This window comes from Gekko japonicus, unplaced genomic scaffold, assembly GCF_001447785.1.
Source record: "Gekko japonicus isolate JY-2015 unplaced genomic scaffold, Gekko_japonicus_V1.1 scaffold1, whole genome shotgun sequence".
Classification (NCBI taxonomy): domain Eukaryota; kingdom Metazoa; phylum Chordata; class Lepidosauria; order Squamata; family Gekkonidae; genus Gekko; species Gekko japonicus.
The window spans coordinates 1,251,867-1,272,674 of NW_015164181.1; the positions used below are offsets into that span (position 1 = coordinate 1,251,867).

Sequence of the window (20,808 nt, forward strand, 5' to 3'; positions counted from 1 at the left end):
TGGCTTTCGCAGTAAAGGTGGCCGAGGCAGAGGCTCAAGTCTGGTGGCTAAAGAGATGAACTTGCAGCCGACTTATTCCTGTGCTGTGGACTCCTCATGAGGCCTTGGGCAGATAGCTCTTTCACCACTCCAGGGCCTCATTAAGAAGAAGAGAAGAGATTGGATTTATACCCCACCCTTCACTACCCGAAGGAGTCTCAGAGCGGTTTACAATCTCCTTTCCCTTCCCCTCCCCACAACAAACACCCTGTGAGGTAGGTAGGGCTGAGAGAGCTCTTTCAAGGACTGCTCGTGAGAGAACAGCTCTGAGAGAACTGACTGACCCAAGGTCACCCAGCTGGCTGCATGTGGAGAAATGGGGAATCAAACCCGGTCCTCCCAGATTAGAGTCCACACTTCTAACCACTACACCAAACTGGCTCGCTGAGGACCTCAGCTATCTACAGTTTAAGAGGAGCCATAACATTACCTCCCCAAATGGCAATGTACTTTGAGATAAGGAGACTCGCTGGAAAATACAGTAATACTAGAGAAAGTTGAAGTTGGTAGGAAATGAGGAAGACCCAGCATGGGATGGAAGCCACGACCTTCAGTTTTACAAGATTTGAGCAAGGCTGTTAATGATAGGATGTTTTGGAGGTTATTAAGAAGAAGAAGAAGGAAGAGGAGGAGGAGGAGGAGGATTTATATCCCACCCTTCACTCAGAGTCTCAGAGCATCTTACAAACTCCTTTCCCTTCCCCTCCCCACAACAGACACCTTGTGAGGTAGGTGGGTCTGAGAGAGCTCTGACAGAAAGTGTTCTTTCAAGAACAGCTCTGAAAGAACTATGGCTTGCCCAAGGTCATCCAGAGTGGGGAATCACACCTGGATCTTCCAGATTAGAGTCCATGCACTTAACCACTACACCAAACTGGCTCTCACCATACCTCAGAAGCAATGTGATGGCATTTTTTTTTAGTAATCTGTTTGTATTTAGAGGCCCCACAAAATCTGAAGCCTTGAGGTATATCTTACTTAGCCTGTGTGTACCTCTGGAGATCTGCACGACTCCGTTATTCATTCCTGTTTGGCCACAAAGCATGCTGAGTGCCTCCGGCCTACTCTTTCAGCCTAACCTACCTTACAGGGTTGTGGTAAGCATAACCTTGACGGGAAGCAGGAGGATTCATGCTTCAGGGAGGAAAGCCAGGATACCAATGTAATAAAACCTTTGACCTCAATCTCATTCTTCCTGCAAAGAGTTTAGAGCGGTATGTTCACATCCTTCCACCCCACTATCCTCACAACAATCCTATGAGGTAGACCAGACTGGGAGTCACTCAGTGGTCCAAAACGACCCAGTGAATTTCCTGGAGGAGTGGAGATTTCAACTGGGGTCTCCTAGTCTGAGCTCTAACCCCCATTGTTCAGTGGTTTCTGTCAGTGAGAAAAAAGTGACCTACCTCATACAGGATCATTAAGAACAAAAGAACATAAGAAGAGCCGTGCCAGATCAGGAAGGCTGAGGCCTTCCCCTGATGTTGCGTTCCTGACACTGGGATTCAGAGGCTAACTGCCTCTAAACATGGAGGTTCCCTTTAGTTACCCTATGGCTAGTAGTCTATCCTCCATGAATATGTCTAATCCTGTTTTAGAGCTGTTTATTCCTGTGGTCATTACTACATCCTCTGGGAGCAAATCCCTCATTTTAATGACTCGCTGCTTAAATAAGTATTTCCTTTTGTCCGTCCCGAATCTACTGCCCATCAGCTTCATTGGATGCCCTCAAATGCTAATATATTTTTCTGGGGTGGGGATTTCTTTGTCAACTCTCTCCACGCTCTCGTCTTCTTCACTTTCTATTTTGAACTGTAAGCCCCTTGGGGGCAAGGCCTGTCTGCATCACCCCAGCAACTCTGTCTGGCACCACACACAGAGATAGTGTGGCATACGTGAACAACATCAACCGAGTACTTGTCTGAGAACTTAAACACACATATTACATGGCAGAACTGTACGTTCAATCCCGGGTCTTCTATGGTTGCTTATAAAGCAAGGATGGAAGTGAGAATTATCGGGGCCCAAATGTAGGGTTGCCAACCTCCAGGCGGTGGCTGGAGATCTACAACTGCTCTCCAGGCAACAGAGATCGATTCACCTGGAGAAAATAGCTGCTTGTGAAGGTGGACTCCATGGTATTATACCCCATTGAAGTCCTTCCCCTCCCCAAACCCCACCTTCTTCAGGCTCCACCTCCAAAATCTCCAGGTATTTCCCAGCCTGGAATGGAAGTGTGAATTCTTGGGGCCCAAAATAGAGAGGGAAGTGGAGTTTTTGTGACCCAGAGGAGAGTGGGGGAGTGCATTCTAATCTCCAGTCTTCATTAACAAAAAATTTTTTGGTCTGAATCAGTTCCTTGTTTTTCTAAGCCAGTTACATAGTCTTGGTTTCCCAGGCTAATACTGAATCAATATCTCTCTTCTCCTTTTTTTTTTTTTTTTTTAAAAAAAGCCAGTTTTAGAAAACACTATTAACGGTAATAGGATGTCTGGTTTTATAAGGTCTGGCCCGTTCCTATTTCTGGGTTGCTCTTCTCCCCAATGAAGCCTTCCTGATAAATGGGCTGAATGGATATTTTTTTTGGCCGCCTCGCTTTCCAGATTGCGCTGGTTCCAATTTATCAGCATAGTTTTGAGAAAAATTGTGCTGATAGGGCAGCTCTGATAGGCACCTTGGGGGGAAAAGACAGTTTATTTATTACTGTTAATGCGGGCAATTACATGACACATCTCCAAAAGAACTCCGAATGAAACATCGTCTTTCACTGGCCTCTCCCAGCCAAAGAAGCTGCTGCCTTCTCTCTCCTTTGCAGTGTCTCTCTAGACTCCAATGCCTTTGATAAAGGGAAATTACCATATGTTTTTAAGCTAATGGAAGGCTCAGCACCGAGTTGGGCCCCGAGGTACATCAAGGGGAAGTGAGGGCCTGGATTCAAATATCTACACAGCTCTATGCCCTTGGCTGTATTGGGACTTCTAAACTGGTTTAATCATCATTCCCTGTCTCCCAGAGAATCCCAGGAACCATAGTTGCATGAAGTGTACCGGATCTCTTACGAGGAATTCTCAGCACTCTCATTCAGCTACGATGGCCCAAGATTCCTTGAGGGAACCCTTGGCCTTTAGATGGCTAGGAAACCACGCCAATTTTATAGCAAAGTTCTGTACAGTGATATAAGTGCATATATGAAGAAGAAGAGATGAAGCTATTGGATTTATACCTTGCCCTTCATTTGGCGTCTCAGAGCGGCTTACAGTATTCTTTCCCTCCCCCTCCCCACAACAGACCCCATGTGAGGTAGGTGGGGCTGAGAGAGCTCTGAGAGAACTGCTCTTGAGAAAGCAGCTCTGAGTGAACTGTGACTGACCCAAGGTCACCCAGCTGGTTGCATGTGGAGGAGTAGAAGAGAAGAGATTGGATTTATACCCTGTCCTTCACTACCCAAAGGTGTCTCAGAGTGGCTTACAAACTCCTTTCCCTTCCCCTCCCACAACAGACACCCTGTGAGGTAGGTGAGGCTGAGAGAGCTCTTGACAGAAACTGCTCTTTTTCAAGAACAGCTCTTATCAGAACTACGGCTTGCCCAAGGTCATCCAGCCAGGTGCAAGTGGAGGAGTGGGGAATCAAACCCGGTTCTCTCAGATTAGAGTCCACACACTTAACCACTACACCAAACTGGGGAATCAAACCTGGTTGTCCAGATTAGAGTCTGTTGCTCTTAAATCTCTATGCCAAACTGTGTATCTGTATCTAAATACACTAGACTAGGGGATTGACTCTGGGGAGGACAGGACCCTTAGAGGGGTACAGTGACATAGAGCCCACCCTCCAAAGCATCCCTTTTCTCCAGGGGAGCAGATCTGTAGTCTCTGTAGAGATGAGCTGTAATTCCAGCAGATCCCCAGGTCCCACTTGGAGGCTGGCATCCCTAATTCAAGCTATACCAATGCTTCCCATCCGGGAGCACCCAAGCAATATTCGGCTGGGGTTCTGCTCTTGCCTTAAGGGTGACCCTAACCCTGTTCCCAGCCCCAACTGGGCTGTCTGAGGACTCTGAAATCCAGTTCAGACATTCAGAAACAACTTGCTCTACACTCCTTCTGGGCTCACACAACTTCAGAACAGAAGCAGGTTATCTCATGATTGAATGTCCCCTTCCTGTGTCAAGAAGACCCTACTTACAAAAGGTAGCCCATCATGGAGAAGACCTCTGGCTGATGTGTGAACACTCTTTGCATGCAGGGAATTTCAGACAAGACCGGGTGTTCAAAGAGCTGATCTCCCTGGCATGCTAGAGTAGGGTTGCCAACCTCCAGGTGGCGGCCGGAGATCTCCTGGGATTTCAACTCCTCTCCAGACAACAGAGATCAGTTCACCTGGAGAAAATGGCTACTTTGGAGGGTGGACTTTATGACATGATTGTACCCCACTGAGGCCCCTCCCCTCCTCAAACCCCACCCTCCCCAGGCTCCACCCCCAAAATCTCCAGGTATTTCCTGACCCAGAGCTGGCAATTCTACCAGAGAGGTACAGCCCCAATGGACTCTATACTACTGATATCAACACCAGGCTCATATCACTCCCTGTCTTGCTGTTCCTGCCTTGGATAGCCCAGAGTAGCCTGCTCTCGTCCGATCTTGGAAGCTAAGCAGGGTTGGCCCTCACTGGTATTTAGATGGGAGACCTCCAAGGAGTACCGGGGGTCACTGTGCAAAGGCAGGCATCTCTTGCCTTGAGAACTCTACAGGGTCGCCATAAGTCAGCTGTGACTTGACGGCACTTTCCACCACCCTCTTGCTGTTTCAGCACTTCTCCTCTTGCCTGATCCTTTACCCCCATCTTTTAAAAAAAAATTGCATCGACACCTCTGATAAATGTGCGCTGTGCTGTGACATCGCCTTTTAGAAGATGACGGTCGGTGGAAGACACGAAGCAGACATTCAGTTTCTGTCGGCACTTCAGTGTCGTGAAACAAGGAGGCAAACATTCTCACCAAATTCACATCAAAGCTCGTATCTTCCAGCCTAATGAATCTCGCTGCTAATTAGAAACAGAGGTCTATGTGTTGCTGTGCTAACACTGAGTAGTACTGGCATGTTACTGCGAAAGAATTTTCTCATAAGGTTATCTGCAGAGCATGAGAATACTGGGATGACCCGGGGCTTGCGCCAGTCTGGGCTGCACAGCCCAGAATTCCGTCACCAGAAGTGGCCAGGATGTGATGTTTCAGACAGAAGCGCAAAATAGATGCACACCGATTCAGGAGGCATCTTCACCTATGACAGAAGTGTGGAGGAAACAGGAAGCAGAAATGTCTCTGACTTCCTGTTTCTGCACTTTTAATTTTTTTTAAAAAAATGTATTTTACTTAATTTATATCCCGCCTTTCCCTCCCAATGGGATGCAAGGTGGCTTTCATCATTCTCCTCTCCTCTGTTTTATCTTCACTACAACTGCATTGCAGGCAATAGCAAACAAACTCTGTTCATCTCTCGCCTTGGAAACCCTGCTGGGTTGCCCTAAATCAGCTGTGACTTGATTTCACTTTTGCACACAAAACTCTTTGGCAGCATCTTATTTAAGGTTACAGAAACCAAAGAAGACTGTTGTTGGACTGGTCGGCAGCATTCGACACGGTCGACCATCAACTACTGATCCACCGACTCGCTGATGCTGGGATTCAGGGGTCTGCCTTGCAATGGCTCTCCTCGTTCCTTCAGGGTCAGGGACAAAGGTTGGCACTAGGGGAACAGCTGTCCCGAAGGCACCCGCTAGCTTGCGGAGTGCCCCATGGGGCGGTACTTTCCCCGATGCTATTTAACATCTATATGTTCCCCCTTGCCCAGATTGCCCAGAGGCATGGACTTGGGCTGTCACCAGTATGCTGACAACACCCAGCTCTATCTGCTGTTGGGCGACCAGTCTGACTCTAGTCCGGAAGATCAAGACCTGGCGTTGCAGGCCGTGGCTGACTGGCTTAGACTGAGCCGACTGAAATGGAATCCGACGAAGACGGAGGTGCTGTGCCTGTGTCGGGGCGGCCCGGGGCTAGGGATCCCACTCCCATCCTTTGATGGGGCGCCATTGGTGCCAGCGCTGGAGGTTAGGAGTCTAGGAGTGCTCCTGGATGCCACCCTGACGATGGAGGCCCAGGTAGCAGCCACTGCTAAGTCGGCCTTTTATCAGCTTCGGCTGATTAGGCAGTTGGTTCCCTTCCTCGAACGCAGCGACTTGGCATCAGTGATCCACGTGATTGTCACCTTGAGATTGGACTGCTGTAATCCTCTCTACATGGGGTTGCCCTTGACACAAATCTGGAAGCTTCAGCTGGTGCAGAATGCAGCAGCCAGGCTGTTGCTGGGCCTCCCCACGCGGGAGTATATCCAGCCTGCACTAAAAGCACTGCACCTATAGCGTACCAAATTTGCTTCAAGGTGCTAGTGCTTACCTATAAAGCCCTTTATGGTCAGGGACCTACTTATCTGCAGGACCGCCTTTCCCCACATGTTCCTCAGAGAGCCCTATGATCAATCAGGGTCTCAAAATCACTTGGCCTGCCCTGGCCCCAAGGGCACCAGACTGGCATCAACTTGGGCCAGGTCCTTTTCAGTGGCGGCTCCAACCTGGTGGAATGAGCTCCTGGAAGAGATCAGGGCCCTGCGGGACCTTTTACAGTTCCACAGGGCCTGTAAAATGGAGCTCTTCCACCAGGTTTTTAGGTAAGGAGCCGCACCTAATAATCTAAGACCCTTTGCCCAAAACCACCATCCAGCCTGAGCCTGCCGGCAGGAAAAAGAATAATTTGCTGACTGTAATCTATATGTTTACTGCTACTATTGTACCGCCATCATCATACAAACTGGTTTTAGTAATTATGTGGTGCTTTATGAGGATATTTATATTGATGTTTTTATTACTTGAGAGCCAATTTGGTGTAGTGGTTAAATGCACGGACTCTAATCTGGGAGAACCAGGTTTGATTCCCCAGTCCTCCACTTGCACCTGGCTGGATGACCTTGGGCAAGCCATAATTCTGGCACAGCTGTTCTTGAAAAAGAGCAGTTTCTGTCAGAGTTCTCTCAGCCCCACCGACCTCACAGGGTGTCTGTTGTGGGGAGGGAAAGGGAAAGGAGTTTGTAAGCCGCTCTGAGACTCCTCTGGGTAGTGAAGGGCAGGGTATGAATCCAATCTCTTCTTCTTCTTCTTTTACCTCACAGGGTGCCTGTTGTGGGGAGGGGAAGGGAAAGGACTTTGTCAGCCGCTCTGAGACTCCTTTGGGTAGTGAAGGGCGGGGTATAAATCCAATCTCTTATCTTTCTCTTCTTCTTGTTGTTGCAATTTGTGTAAACCGCCCTGAGCCTGTTCTGATGGGAAGGGTGGGGTACAAATCAAACCGCCCTGAGCCCCGTGTAAGTGGGGAAGGGTTGTTAAGAAATAGCAATAAAACAAACAAATAAAAGCATTGAAATCAAATCAAATAATCCACTTTCAGTCCACCTTCAGTGCACTTTCCAACTGGATTTTATTGTGAACCGGCAAAGGCCCATTCTGCATCTAGCATTTGCTCCGCTGTTCTTCCAAACCCACGTTGGAGCAGAAATCCCCCTCTGCATTGCATGCCATTTTCACTTTCATTGTTGTTTATGGCTGAGATTAGAACCTTCCAGCCTTGGCATGTGGTTTGGTTGTTTGTCGGATTTTATGGCAGCGTTCAGACTGCATGCCGCTTTCACTTCGTTTGATCTCTCGGTTTTATGGTACTGTCCGCATAGATTTATGGCCGTTTTATGGCCATTCAGGGGTGACTCTGCAGTCAGTACGGCATTGGCCTGGGTTATCTGGATGTGGTTTTGAGCCGCATCTTTTTCTGTTCCAGCGTGGGTTTGGTAAAACAATTGAGCGAATGCTAGATGCAGAACGGGCCATAATCTAGTTGGAAAGTGCACTGAAAGTGGATTGAAAGTAAATTATTTAGCGTGTGTGACTGCAGCCTTTGACAACTGGAAGGCAAAGCACTTGTGTGGGCAATATTTGAAAGACATAGAGGAAAAAGTTGATAGTGAAAATTCCTGGAAGTGGCTCCAAAATGGGCACTTGAAGAAAGAAACGGAAGGACTCATTCTAATTGCACATGAGCAGGCACTTGAACAGTATGAAAGCCAAGATTCAGAAGACCAGTGATAACAGCAAATGTTGACTTTGCAAGACTAAGGATGAAACAGTTGACCACATGATCAGTACCTGCAGTAAGATTGCTCGAACTGAGTATTAAGAACGTTACAATAGAGCTGCAGCTATGTTGCACTGGAATCTTTGCAAGAAGTATGGCTTACTACCAGCCAGAGATTCATGGGAGCAGAAACCAGACAAGACCATGAAGATTGATGAAACAAAGATTCTTTGGGACTTCCAATTACAATTAGACAAACACTTGGAGCATAACACCCCTTATATCACAATTGTAGAAAAAAAGAGAAAGAGGGTTTGGATTATTGACACTGCAATCCCAGGAGGCAGCAGAACAGAAAAGAAAGAACAGGAGAAGATCACAAAATACTAAGACTCATAAATAGAGTTAAAGCTGTATCTGAAGAAGTGAGCAGTGACCCACAAAAGCTCATTAGTCTTTAAGGTGCTACTAGACTAGTTTTTACTGCTACAGACAGACTAACACGACTAACCATCTTCATCTAATAAATACCAGCTCAGCTCCAGAAACACAGTTGCTTGGAGCAGAAGACAGTGCTCCGAAAGTACATCTCTAATTCCAAAGAACTTGGCTAGATCTTGGATTGCAGAACACCATCTACCAGTCAAATATCTAACTGTGACAATTATTGATGATGATGATGATTGAGCAAATAACACCAGTGGAGCTCCAGAAGACAGTGTTGCTTGGAACAACAAGAATTCCACCAAGATACATCTGCACTTCCCAAGAACTTGGCTAGATCTCGAATTCCTGAACACCATCTACCAGTCAAAGATCTGACAGTGACAATTCATCAATCAATCATCATCACCACCACCCACCACCATCATCCAGAGAGGTTTGGGCCAGCTTTTGAGGTCGCTGGCTATAGCAAAAATGATGGGAGTTTGTCACAGTTTTTGGTCTGATAAGAATGTGCATGAGAAATACATGTCTAAATTTAAGGTCTTTGAGCTTGAGAGACCAGAACCAAAAATCCTTCTGCCACGCTTTCTGAATGGCCTGGTATAGCTCTAGTCCATCAAAATTTATGCCACAACCAATTGCTTAGTCCGGAAGGAGCCGCAGGAGTCTTTTTGTTGTTCTGCTCAGCTGTAACGGGACTTTCAGGGCTGCCCTCTGGAATTCCTGCACTGGCACCCGGGGATTGTTAAGAATCGGGCTGCTAACGGCAGACTAGCGCGCTGCCGGTCCTAGGAAAAGAAGGAAACACGGGGACAGACCTACAACTCATCCAGTAAATAGGTGTAAACCGCGTAGGAATTTCCTAACCCTTGGACAAACCCGTCAGCTGAATTCTGAAGTGGAAATTTGGGTATAATCTCAACCCCCCCCCCCCTTCTCTCTGCAAATCTGGAAGACGAAGAAGGGCGGGGGGGGGGAGCAGTCGCAGATTCCCCGTTCTTTCCTGCGAGGTTCTCTTGAAACATTTCCCAGCCTGGCTGTTAAGCGGCGCTTCTCACTGCCTGTTCCAAACCAGCTGCAGCAGAAGCGACGCCTCGGAAGGGTTAATCCGGCACCCCCCACCCACCTCCCGCCCCCTTTCGGAGGGAGCTGCCGAACCAACCTAGCTCCGGTTTGAAAAGGCAACCGCAAGCTGCCTGTGCGCCCAGGGCGCACGGAGGCAGCGCCGGCCGCTTGGCGACTTCGAGAACAGAGTCCTAGCAGCCCCCCTTTAGCAACAGAGGGTCCAGAGGAGGTGCTTCGCTTGCCTCTGATCTCCCCAGACCCCTGTGGGGTCCTCCTTGGCCTGGGATGCGTCCGTGAGTTGCTGGTTTTTGGAGACAGCGCCCCCCCCCGGGGGTTAACTTGCGCGTCCGGCTGATCACATTCCAAAGCGCCTCTCCAAAGGCCAACGTTCCCAAGATGTACCTGACTCTATTCCTCTCTTGGTGCTGCTGCTGCGGCTGCTTCTGGGGATGTACCTTCGGGACGGGATTTCTCTACCAGTTCCCCGCCTCAGCCCTGCAACACAACTATCCCGAGCAGAACTCCGGAGGACCTTCTAGCAACGGCTTTACCAATCGGCGGTGAGTCCAAACATTTTCAGACTGGAGGTAGCCCCGGAGGTTCTTATTAAGCCGGTGCAAATGGAAACGGCAGTTTAGCGCTTAACTGGGACACAGCAATTCTCTCTCTCTCTCTCTCTCTTTGTGTTTACAGCTGGAGGAGGGGGGTGGTCGTTGATTAAATAAGTACTGGGGCTTAATCATGTGGACATTTGCCATATATGGAGTGAGACCGCTGGTCTGCCTTGTTCAGAATTGTCTGCTTTGCCTCTTAGGTGTTCTCCAGGGGAGCTTTCCCCAGCTCTGCTATTGAGACCATTTAATCAGAGATGCTTGGGGGGATCTTTGGCATGCATAGCATGGGCTCTACCAATGAGTTATGGGCTGGCCAGACAGTGTGCTGAATTAGCAGCATCTTAAGCATCTGACGGTACAGTGCACTGAGCTGGGCCATTCATCTGTCTAGCTCACCACTGTCCACACTGCCATAAACCACCATGCTGAAAGAGGACCTTTACACGGAGACAGTGGGGACCATCTGTGTGTGACTCATGCACTCTACCACTGAGCCATGTCCCCTTCCTTGCCAGCAAGTGGCATGGTCTGAACTAGAAGCTGCCTTCCATCCCGGATACATGGGAACCAGCTGTGGTTACTCGGTAGAGGTCAGAGGTACACAATTTGAGCTGATTCAGGCATGCCGGGTGACCACAGCAACCAGTGGGAATTTCTTGCTTGTGTGGGTGGACGATCGCAGGTCTCAACTGCATGTCAACAGGTACCTGACAGGAGTGGAACATAATGCTGCCTGGTGGGCTTTGTCAGGAGGGGCTGTGGCTCAGTGTTGGAGCCTCTGCTTTCCATGCAGAAGGTCCCGGGTTCAGTCCCCAGCATCACCAGTTAAAAAGGACCAGGCAGTAGGCAATGCTCCCTCTAAGCTGTGGAGTCTTGTGAGCAAAAATTCTACTTTGTGAGCTACTGGTATTAAGAACAAAAGAGAAGCCAATGTTGGATCAGGCCAGTGGCCCATCTAGTCCAACACTGTCATACAGTGGCCAAAAATACCAGGTGCCATCAGGAGGTCCACCAGTGGGGCCAGGACACTAGAAGCCCCTCCCACTGTTGCCCCCCCCCCCAGCACCAAGAATACAGAGCATCACTTGCCCCAACCTGAGAGTTCCTACCTATACCTTGTGGCTAAGCCACTAATGGACTTCTGCTCCATATGCTTATCTAATTCCCTCTTGAAGCTGTTGTGAGTTAAAGTTGTGAGCGAGCAATTTGGCTACTGCATAAATTAGTTTGCTCTGGAGCTTATCCTTCCAGAGCTAAGACAAAAATCTGTGAGCCAGAGGCTAAAAAACTGAGCTAGCTCACACTAACTCAGCTTAGAGGGAACACTGGCCAGTGGGTGATGTGAAAGACCTCCGCCTGAGACTCTGGAGAGCCCCTGCCAGTCTGAGTAGGCAGTACTGACTTTGATAGACCAAAGGTCTGGTTCAGTATAAGGTAGCTTCATATGTTGTATTCAACTTTTCCTGTGCTTTTTATATGCTGGGGTTCTCTTAGGTCACTGTTCTCTGAAACGATAGGCAATAAACCACTGGTGACAGCTGTGTCATCAAACGGTAGGGAAGGCGTATTTTAAATAATTTTAAAGCAACAATGCATAGTCCTTCTCAGACAATGCCTTGGTTGGTATATTTCACAGCTGAGTTGAAACAGTATGTGGGAGGAGCGGTGTGAGCCCACTGGTCAGCCAACCTTCCTTGGGACTTGTACATTCCATGTCAATATCTGACTGCCTGGAAATTTGGTTCATATGATTCTCCCCTTCTAAAAGAGAAGGAGGAAGGGAAGATCAGGATTCTCAACAATCAGATGATGGAGGAGAAGGGCTTATGCTAAGTTGCCCCCCCCACCCCATGAGTGTATGAATCAGGGCAAACAGGTTCCAGTTGAACTGGTCTGCATACATCTTCCCATGTGTGATGTTTAAAAGGGCTTACCATCAAGTAACACCCCTGGTAAAACAGTCAAAGGAATGTAAAACAAATAGACACTGAAATAAAAACAGGGGATTTAAAAAAGCCACCTAATAATATATAGTAAGATGCAGTAGATGATAACTAGAGAAAAACTAGCAGTGCTATAAAAACATTTTCTCACCCGAAAGAGAGTTGTCCCAGCAACAGCTGCAGCAAGACACTAATGGGAAAGACCAGGTGAATGATGATGATGTTGTCACCTGACAAATGGTAGACTTGATGAGGGGGGAGATCACTAAAAGGACCTATCTCTGCCTTCTACCGCCATGCCTCAGAACCAGGGAGGCATGCAGAACAAGGTATAAGGTATTAATCTTAATTGGTGGGCAGGTGGCGGTGGGAGGGGGTGGTCCTTCACATCCCTTTGTCCCAGGCTGTTTAGGGTGTCAAACATGCGGCCCGGGGGCCAGATGAGGCCCCCGAAGGGCTTCTATCAGGCCTGCAATGGAACTGGCTGTCTTCTGCTTCTTCTTCCAGTTCTGCTGCTGTTGCGTCATTGTAGGTTTGCAGCTTACAGATACCGAATCAACCCTGGCGATCAATGGGGTGACAGATGTCACAGCCAGATTGCCCTCACATCCTGTGCCATTACCTGTTATTCTGCCCACTCTATCAATCCCCTAGGAAGAATTTCTAGGCGCAGTTTTGGCCACCCTAGGCACTAGAACAGGAACAGAAAAAAAATCTTCGTTTTACTAGCAGACGTAGAGGCCGAGATTTCACACAAGGTGGCCCTCTTTGCCCTCGGTGCAGAGAAAATTTGGAAGAAAATAGTGGCAGTACCATAGCTTGATTACCAACGGAAGACAGGACGGATGAGTTGGAATCGTTTAAATTTTTTATTGTGTTCTAATCTAGTTTTTTATTTTTCTAGTTTTACTAGCCTATATAGATGTTATTGTTATATTGTTCTGTCATTGTAATGGCCTATGGCCAAAGGCAATAAAACCTGAACCTGAATCAGATACACACCTGAACAGCATACTCAAGATTGCAACAGCACAGACATTTTGATGCAATAATTCAGAGCAAGAGGTGTCAGTTATCAGACACTGTTAAATAAAAAAAATATTGCAAGCGAGCTAATCATTTAAGCATGCTTGTATTTTAAGTTAAACCCCCCCACCATTTGTGTTTGTGTCCTTTATAAAGTTTATATCTCCGCTACCTGGCATTACCTTTTATGACATGCATGGTCCAGCCCAACAAGGTCTCATTTATGTCAGATCCGGCCCTCATAACAAATGAGTTCGACACCCCTGGTTTAGGCTCACACACTGAGCAACCAAGTCACTATCTGGAGCCATCCATGCCGAAATAAAATGGAAGAGGGGAGAATATGATAAACCACTTTGGTTCTTCCACTGGGGAGGCAAGTGACATAGAAATGAAATAAAATGCATTAAAAACAAGCAATCGAGTTATATACATGCCCATGTGCTGCTACCCTCAGAGGCCTTTGAATGTTACGAATGCCTTACGCAGCTAGCATTTCCATGTGAAAATTGCACGTGGCTCATAGTTGACTATTTCCCATTTATTTCAGCATAGCATACATGTATTTAGAAAGCAGCAGCCACAATTGTCACATGTGATATGTATGCTTCACAGTTTTCCTTACATGTTGAGAAGCATAATGTGTCAGTGAACCCATGTACAGCTACAGGGAATCCCCCTTTTGGAAATTTAAATGCCCTTCTTGTACTGCCTTTGGGTAGCCCACATTTTTAGAGGTAAGATGGGTGGCTACCTAAGATAGGATCTTCTCTTTGGTTGCACCTTTGTTTGGAAAAAATCTCCCACCTTTTTAACCTGTTGAAGGTGGTTGTGTTCTGTTCTTGTTTAGTACTGACAACCTGGAGCCTGCAAAGGCGAGGGTACAATTTGGAATTTTGTCCTCCAAATTTCCCCCTTTCAAGATTCTCTAAGTTTCATGGTATTTAGCATGCCAATTTGGTCTATTTTTTTTTTTTTTAAATTAAACTAACTCTCAATTGCTCTGAACATTTGTGCCTCCTGAAGTATGCTCAGTCTTCATCACGCAGTTCAAAGGCGGGACTCTCTTTTGATTCATTGACAAAGTCATATTTTTCTGCATATCCAGGAAGCCCTCTAATTAACTAGAACCTTCTCCATTGTGAGCTGGTTATGCAGCTTTTAGGTTCATAATGGAGTCCATGTGCTTTACAATAAGGAGGAGTGAAGTTTGTTGCCTGCCTGCCTGCCTGCCTATCCATCTATCCATCCATCTATCCATCCATCATCTATCATCTATCCATCTATCCTCTATCCATCTATCATCTATCATCTGTCAGTCTGTCTATCTACCTACCTACCTACCGTACCTACCTACACCTACCTTTTCAGAGGCCCTGTCAAAGCAGACACTCAGAATTCTGTAAAATATAAAAACCAGACAAACCAGATAAAATATTCTATGTGGAATCATTGCCAAAAAATGTTCTTAGCTGCATTTTGTAGATGTGATTTAAATAGTAATACCATGGGGAATGGTATGGTATAGCCTGATCTCGTCAGCTCTTGGAAGTTAAGCAGAGTCAGTACTTGGAATCGAGACCTCCAAGGAAGACACTGCAGAGGAAGGACACAGCACACCACTTCTACTTTTTCATTGCTTTGAAAGACCTTTGATGGGGTTGCCATAAGTTGATTGCAACTTGATGAAACTTATATATATATATACATGCTGCTGCTACTACTATGTATTTAAAGTGGTGAAGAGGAGAATATTGTAGCTGATCTGGGTCCTCATCGGGGAGAAAGACAAAGGTATGAATGAAGTAAACAAAAATACAAATAAAATAATCATAACAAGGTTGTAAGTATGGCATGGGTGTACAGTGTGGGCAGCATGTTATACATTTGAACCAGTGTTCCCTCTAAGCTGAGTTAGTGTGAGCTAGCTCACAGTTTTTTAGCCTCCTGCTCACAGATTTTTGTCTTAACTCAGGAACGGTGGCTCCCAGAGCAACCTAATTTATTCAGTAGCCAAATTGCTCACTCACAACTTTAATGCCAGTAGCTCACAAAGTGGAATTTTTGCTCACAAGACTCCACAGCTTAGAGGGAGCATTGGTTTGAACCTGCCCAGAAAAACAATTAGCGTTAGCAACTCCACCTTGGGAAATTCCTGGTGTTTTGGGGGTGGAGCCTGTGGAGGGGGGAGTTTGGGGAGGGGAGGGAGCTCAGTGGGATTGTTATGTCACTCTAAGATTACCGTTTCTCCCAGACTCCATGGTATACCATAAAGTCTCCCTCCTGGAGCTGCCATTTCCTACAAGGGAACTCGATTGCTGTAGTCTGGAGATCCAGCCTCACCTGGAGGGTGGTGACAACTCTAGAAATGGTGCTTGGCCTCTGTGTTTATGAACCACTCAGACGACAGCTTTTCACGATACCTCTTGAACTACGATCCAGCGCTGTCACTAGGGCTTGTTCTTGGGGGGAACTTGTTCTTGTTCCCCAAAGTCTGACTTTGAAAATATTGTTTTCAGTTATCATGGTCAGCTGCTTTGATAGAATTTGCTCCTCCCACTAGCCAGTAGGTGGCATTTCAGATCAGGGGAAAGGAGACTGGAGAGCAAGGAAGTCATTCCGCCATCGGGATTATCTTGCACCAGAGGTGTGGTAGAAGCTGCACAGAAGTCCTCCCAAATACTCTCCCGAAAATGGTTGCCAATCTCCAGGTAGTGGCTGTAGATTGCCTGCTATTACAACTGATTTCCAGGCAGCAGGGATCAGTTCGCCTGGAGAAAAATGGCTGCTTTGGAAGGTGGACAAACCTATTGTGGTCCCTCCTCTCCCCCAAACCTACCCTCCTCAGGCTCCACCCCCAGAACCTCCAGAGATTTCCCAACCAGGAGGCCGGGAAACTTGTTCCCGAAGCAAGTTTCTCATGCTGTGCTTTAAAGTAACCAGAAGACAAAGGACACGTGCAGTGCATTCACAAAGAAGAGTGAGGGGAGCACTGAAACGGGAGGTAAAAAAATCAATCTAATAAAGCTTTAGCAGAGGTCGATTCGGGGGGGATCGCGGGGGATCGCAGTTCCCCCGGGTGAGGTACGGGGGGGTGGGGCACATGACCAAGCCCCGCCCCACTTCCGGCCGCCCCACTTCCGGCCCTCATTCAGCCAGGAGGAGGCAGGAGAGGGAGGGTAAGTTGCTTCCTCCCCGCCTCTCCCCACCCCTGCCTCCCTGGGGCCAGAGAGGGCCTTGGCGGGGCTTTTGGGGTGAAGCCTGAGTGGTGGGTTTAGATTCAGAGGAATTAGCTGTGTTAGTCTGTTGCTGCAAAATAGTCCAAGAGTTCAAATAGCACCTTTAAGACTAACCTTTAAGACTAAGACTAACTGAGTGGTGGGTGTGGCCTTATGACACACTTCCGGTGATGGCAGGGGGTGTGGCCTTATGACACACTTCTGGTGATGTCAGGGGGTGTGGCATATGCTAATGAGTTATGCTAATGAGTTCCCCTAGCTCTTTTTCTACGGAACGACCCCTGAGCTTTAGTAGCCCTGACCTGGACTGCCCAGGGTAGCTGGCTCTTGTCAGATCTTGAAAGCCCTAGTAGGGTCGGCCCTGGTTAGTACTTGGATGGGAGACCACCATGGAAGTCCAGGGTTGCTACGCAGAGGCAAGCAATGGCAAAACCACCTCTGTTCATCTCTTGCCTTGAAAACCCGACAGGGCTGCCTGCAACTCTCCCCCCACCCCTTTTATTTGTGTGTGTGTTTGTGTGCTTGCCTGGAAGTTGTGGCTGACTTCTGGCGACCCCTACTGGGGTTTTGGACACTTTTCAGAGAGGTGGCTTGATTAGCCTGCCTCTGCATCCCACCTCCTGTATTCTTTGGAGGTCACCCTTCCAAATACTTGCCAGGGTCGGCCCTGCTTAGCTTCCGAGATCTGACAAGATTGGGCTTGCCTGGGCTATCCAGGTCGGGGCAGCGCTGCCTGCCACTCAATGGCACTTCGCACACAAAGCTTTAGTCATTGTCAGCCCTTGAAGGTGATAGTTAAAGGCAGGTTTGTTTTCTCCTTGGGTTTTGGTGTGTTCTTGTGATAGGGAACACGAAGGGGAACATTTCAGGCAGTCTTTCCTTCAGCCTTGTGAAGCTGACCCTGTTGTGTAAAGCAAAGGGTGCAACTTGAGGAGTGTTTTGGGCCAAACACACACTGCTGTGAGCCCCTCTGGAATGCAACTACCAGTTCTATGCTCATCTATATTCAGGAAAAGCCACATCGTACCTTTAATGAGGAGCAAACAAAACGACGCAAAACAGTGTGGAAGCTTTTGGGTTCTCTAGAATTCTTCATCAGGCTGGATGCGAAAAGGATGGGGAGAAAAACTCACCTTCCAGTCCAAAGCTTTTCTTTCTCTTCATCTGGAAGAATGTCCGTAGGATGCAGGGAGCGGTGGTGCAGGCAGCTAATGCCTGCTTAAAGTAACAACATCTCGAGCAGCCACTATGGCTGTTCGAATACCACCGCGGTCGGGGTGAGCTCTCGACCCTTGTCCCAGCTCCCGCCTACCCAGCGGTTCGAAAGCAACGTAATTCCAAGTAGATAAATGGGTACCCACCCTTAGTAGGGTGGGGGGCACCCTGCCTGGTGATGGTTGCGACGGCAGTGACGGCGGCGGCGGCGGCGAGGCACCAGTTCCGGTGCGGACGGTGTGGTGTGGCGATGCGGCAGCAACGGCGAGCGAGTGCGGCCGGAGGAGCGATCCCTGGCGGCCGAAGAAGCAAGGACATCGGAGTGGCTGCCATCAAAAGAAGGGGCGTGCGAGAACGCCGAGCGCTGGCCCAGCGGAGCCGGAAGGGACGTTGCTGAGGCTGGAAGAAGGCGGAGCCACGAGCTGCAGGAGAAACAGTTCCAACGAGCACCATGAGGAGCACCCCGCCAGAAAAACCGCCGACGAGAACAACACCAACCACCACCATAAGGGTGCCCGGTAGGTTGTCCCACCCCACATAGAACCTGTGGCCCTAGTTAGGATATTGAAAATGGTGATTAGCACCGACTTGTAAAGCCGCTCAGAGACCCCTGGATAAGGGATTTGAGCGGGATATAAAGTGGAATGAAAAAAAAAATGCTAACCTACAGAACGTACAGATGAATGGAGATGATAACAAGGCCACTTTGTCCTGTCCCAGAAGTGGTGTCATGCCCGTTTCCCATCCACCGAGCTTCCTCGATCCGTCCTTGCTACTTCCATGGCCACAGGGTGACTCATGAAGTTGGTGGTGCGCTAGAGACTTTTCCATTGCGTGACGTTCAAAAGCAGGAAAACTTTATTTGCCAAACTGTACTTGGTCTTTGCACGGATTTATTGTTTCAGATGGCAGCTGTTTTATGCAACCCAAGGGAAACAGGGATAGCCATCCCTGGAGTGGGTTGTTCCAGTCCCAGTTCCTGAGAAAACAGAGAGGGCTCCATTTTTCACATTAGTCAGTTGGGTGCAAGTAGGGCTTGCCCTCAGTCTTTCTGAGGTAATTACCTCCTGAAATACCTTCTTGGACCCTCAGGAGTTCCTGAGTCCAAGCCTGAGAAATGCTGTTTTGTTTGGGAGATCCATCAGTCTCAGCCTGGTTTGCCAGCCAGATAAGAACATAAGAACATAAGAGATGCCAGTGTTGGATCAGGCCAAAGGCCCATCCCGTCCAACACTCTGTCTCACACAGTGGCCAGAAATACCACTGCCCTCAGGAGGTCCACCAGTGGGGCCAGGACATTAGAAGCCCTCCCACTGTTGACCCCCCCCAAGCACCAAGATGACAGAGCATCACTTGCCCCAGAGCCCTTATCTATACCTTGTGGCTAATAGCCACTGATGGACCTCTGCTCCATATGCTTATCTAATTCCCTTTTGAAGCCGTCCATGCTTGTAGCCGCCACCACTTCCTGTGGCAGTGAATTCCAAGTGTTAATCACTCTTTGGGTGAAGAAGTACTTCCTTTTATCTGTTCTAACCCGACCGCTCAGCAATTTCATGGAGTGCCCACGAGTTCTTGTATTGTGAGAAAGGGAGAAAAGTACCTCTTTCTCTACCTGCTCTTTCCCATGCATAATCTTATAAACCTCAGTCATGTCACCCCTCAGTTGTCGTTTCTTCAAGCTAAAGAGCCCTAAGTGCATTAACCTTTCCTCATAGGGAAAGTGTTCTAACCCTTTTATCATTCAAGTTGCCCTTTTCTGCCCTTTTTCCAAAGCTATAATATCCTTTTTAAGGTGTGGTGACCAGAACTGCACATGGTATTCCAAATGAGGTCGCACCATTGATTTATATAGGGGCATTATGATATTGGCTGATCTGTTTTCAATACCCTTCCTAATAACCCCCAGCATAGCATTGGCCTTCTTTATTGCAGTCACACACTGTCTCGACATTTTCAGTGAGTTATCTACTACAACTCCAAGATCTCTCTCTTGATCAGTCTCTGCCAGTTCAGACCCCATCAACGTGTATTTATATTGAGGATTTTTGGCTCCAATGTGCATCACCTTGCACTTGGCCACATTGAACCCCATTTGCCATGTTGACGCCCACTTGCCCATCTTTGACAGATCCCTTTGGAGCGCCTCACAATCCTCACTGGTTTTCACCACCCTGAACAACTTCGTATCATCCGCAAATTTAGCCACTTCACTGCTTACTTCCAACTCCAAATTATTAATGAACAAGTTAAAAAGCAGTGGACCAAGTACTGATCCCTGCGGTACCCCACTGCTTACCCCCCTTCACTGAGAGAACTGCCCATTTATACTCACTCTCTGTTTTCTATTAAATAGCCAGTTTTTGATCCATAAAAGGACTTGTCCTTTTATCCCATGACTTTTGAGCTTACTTAGGAGCCTTTGATGAGGAACTTTATCAAAAGCTTTCTGGAAGTCAAGGTAAACAATATCTATTGGATCCCCCTTGTCCACATATTTGTTCACCCCCTCAAAGAACATTAACAGGTTAGTGAGACAAGATCTTCCCTTACAGAACCAATGCTGAGTCTGCCTCAATAGTTTTTGTTCATCTATGTGCCTACTAATTCTTTCCTTAATAATGTTTTCCACCAATTTACCCGGTATCGCCTGCCTCAGTCTGGGGACAAAAAGAAAACAAGAGATGGCACAGTTGGGTGCATGAGGGTGACCATGACGGGTGGCATATGCTGTAAACTGGGCAGTGTGAAAGCTCTCCCATGTTTGGTTGATTCTGCAGCTACGGGCATCTCCAGTTAAAGGGTATCTGGCAGCAGATGTTGGAAAGGACCTTTCTCTGCCTGAGACCCTGTAGAGTCCTGCCTCCCAAGTCAGAACCGATTCCCGGAGTTTTTTATACCATTCTGTCCCTGTGGGGGCAGCAGTGAGGCCCAGCAAGCTTGCCTTGTGTGACATCAGCATGTGCCCTGGAAGCCATCTTCGAACCACCAGGGCTTCCTTTTCCTCAGCAGATAAGTCAATGTGGACATCGAACTAGAAGATGTCT

The 20,808-nt window shown here is 47.8% G+C and overlaps 1 protein-coding gene across 1 annotated transcript in view; it reads left to right on the top strand.

Moving 5' to 3' along the window:
- The first annotated feature begins 10,120 nt into the window (after positions 1-10,120).
- Positions 10,121-20,808, top strand: part of COL26A1 (collagen, type XXVI, alpha 1) — a 222,597-nt gene continuing 211,909 nt past the window's right edge. Inside the window, exon 1 of the mRNA XM_015407977.1 lies at positions 10,121-10,284. Coding sequence (XP_015263463.1) covers positions 10,121-10,284 — 164 coding nt within the window. The remainder of the gene's footprint in view (positions 10,285-20,808) is intronic.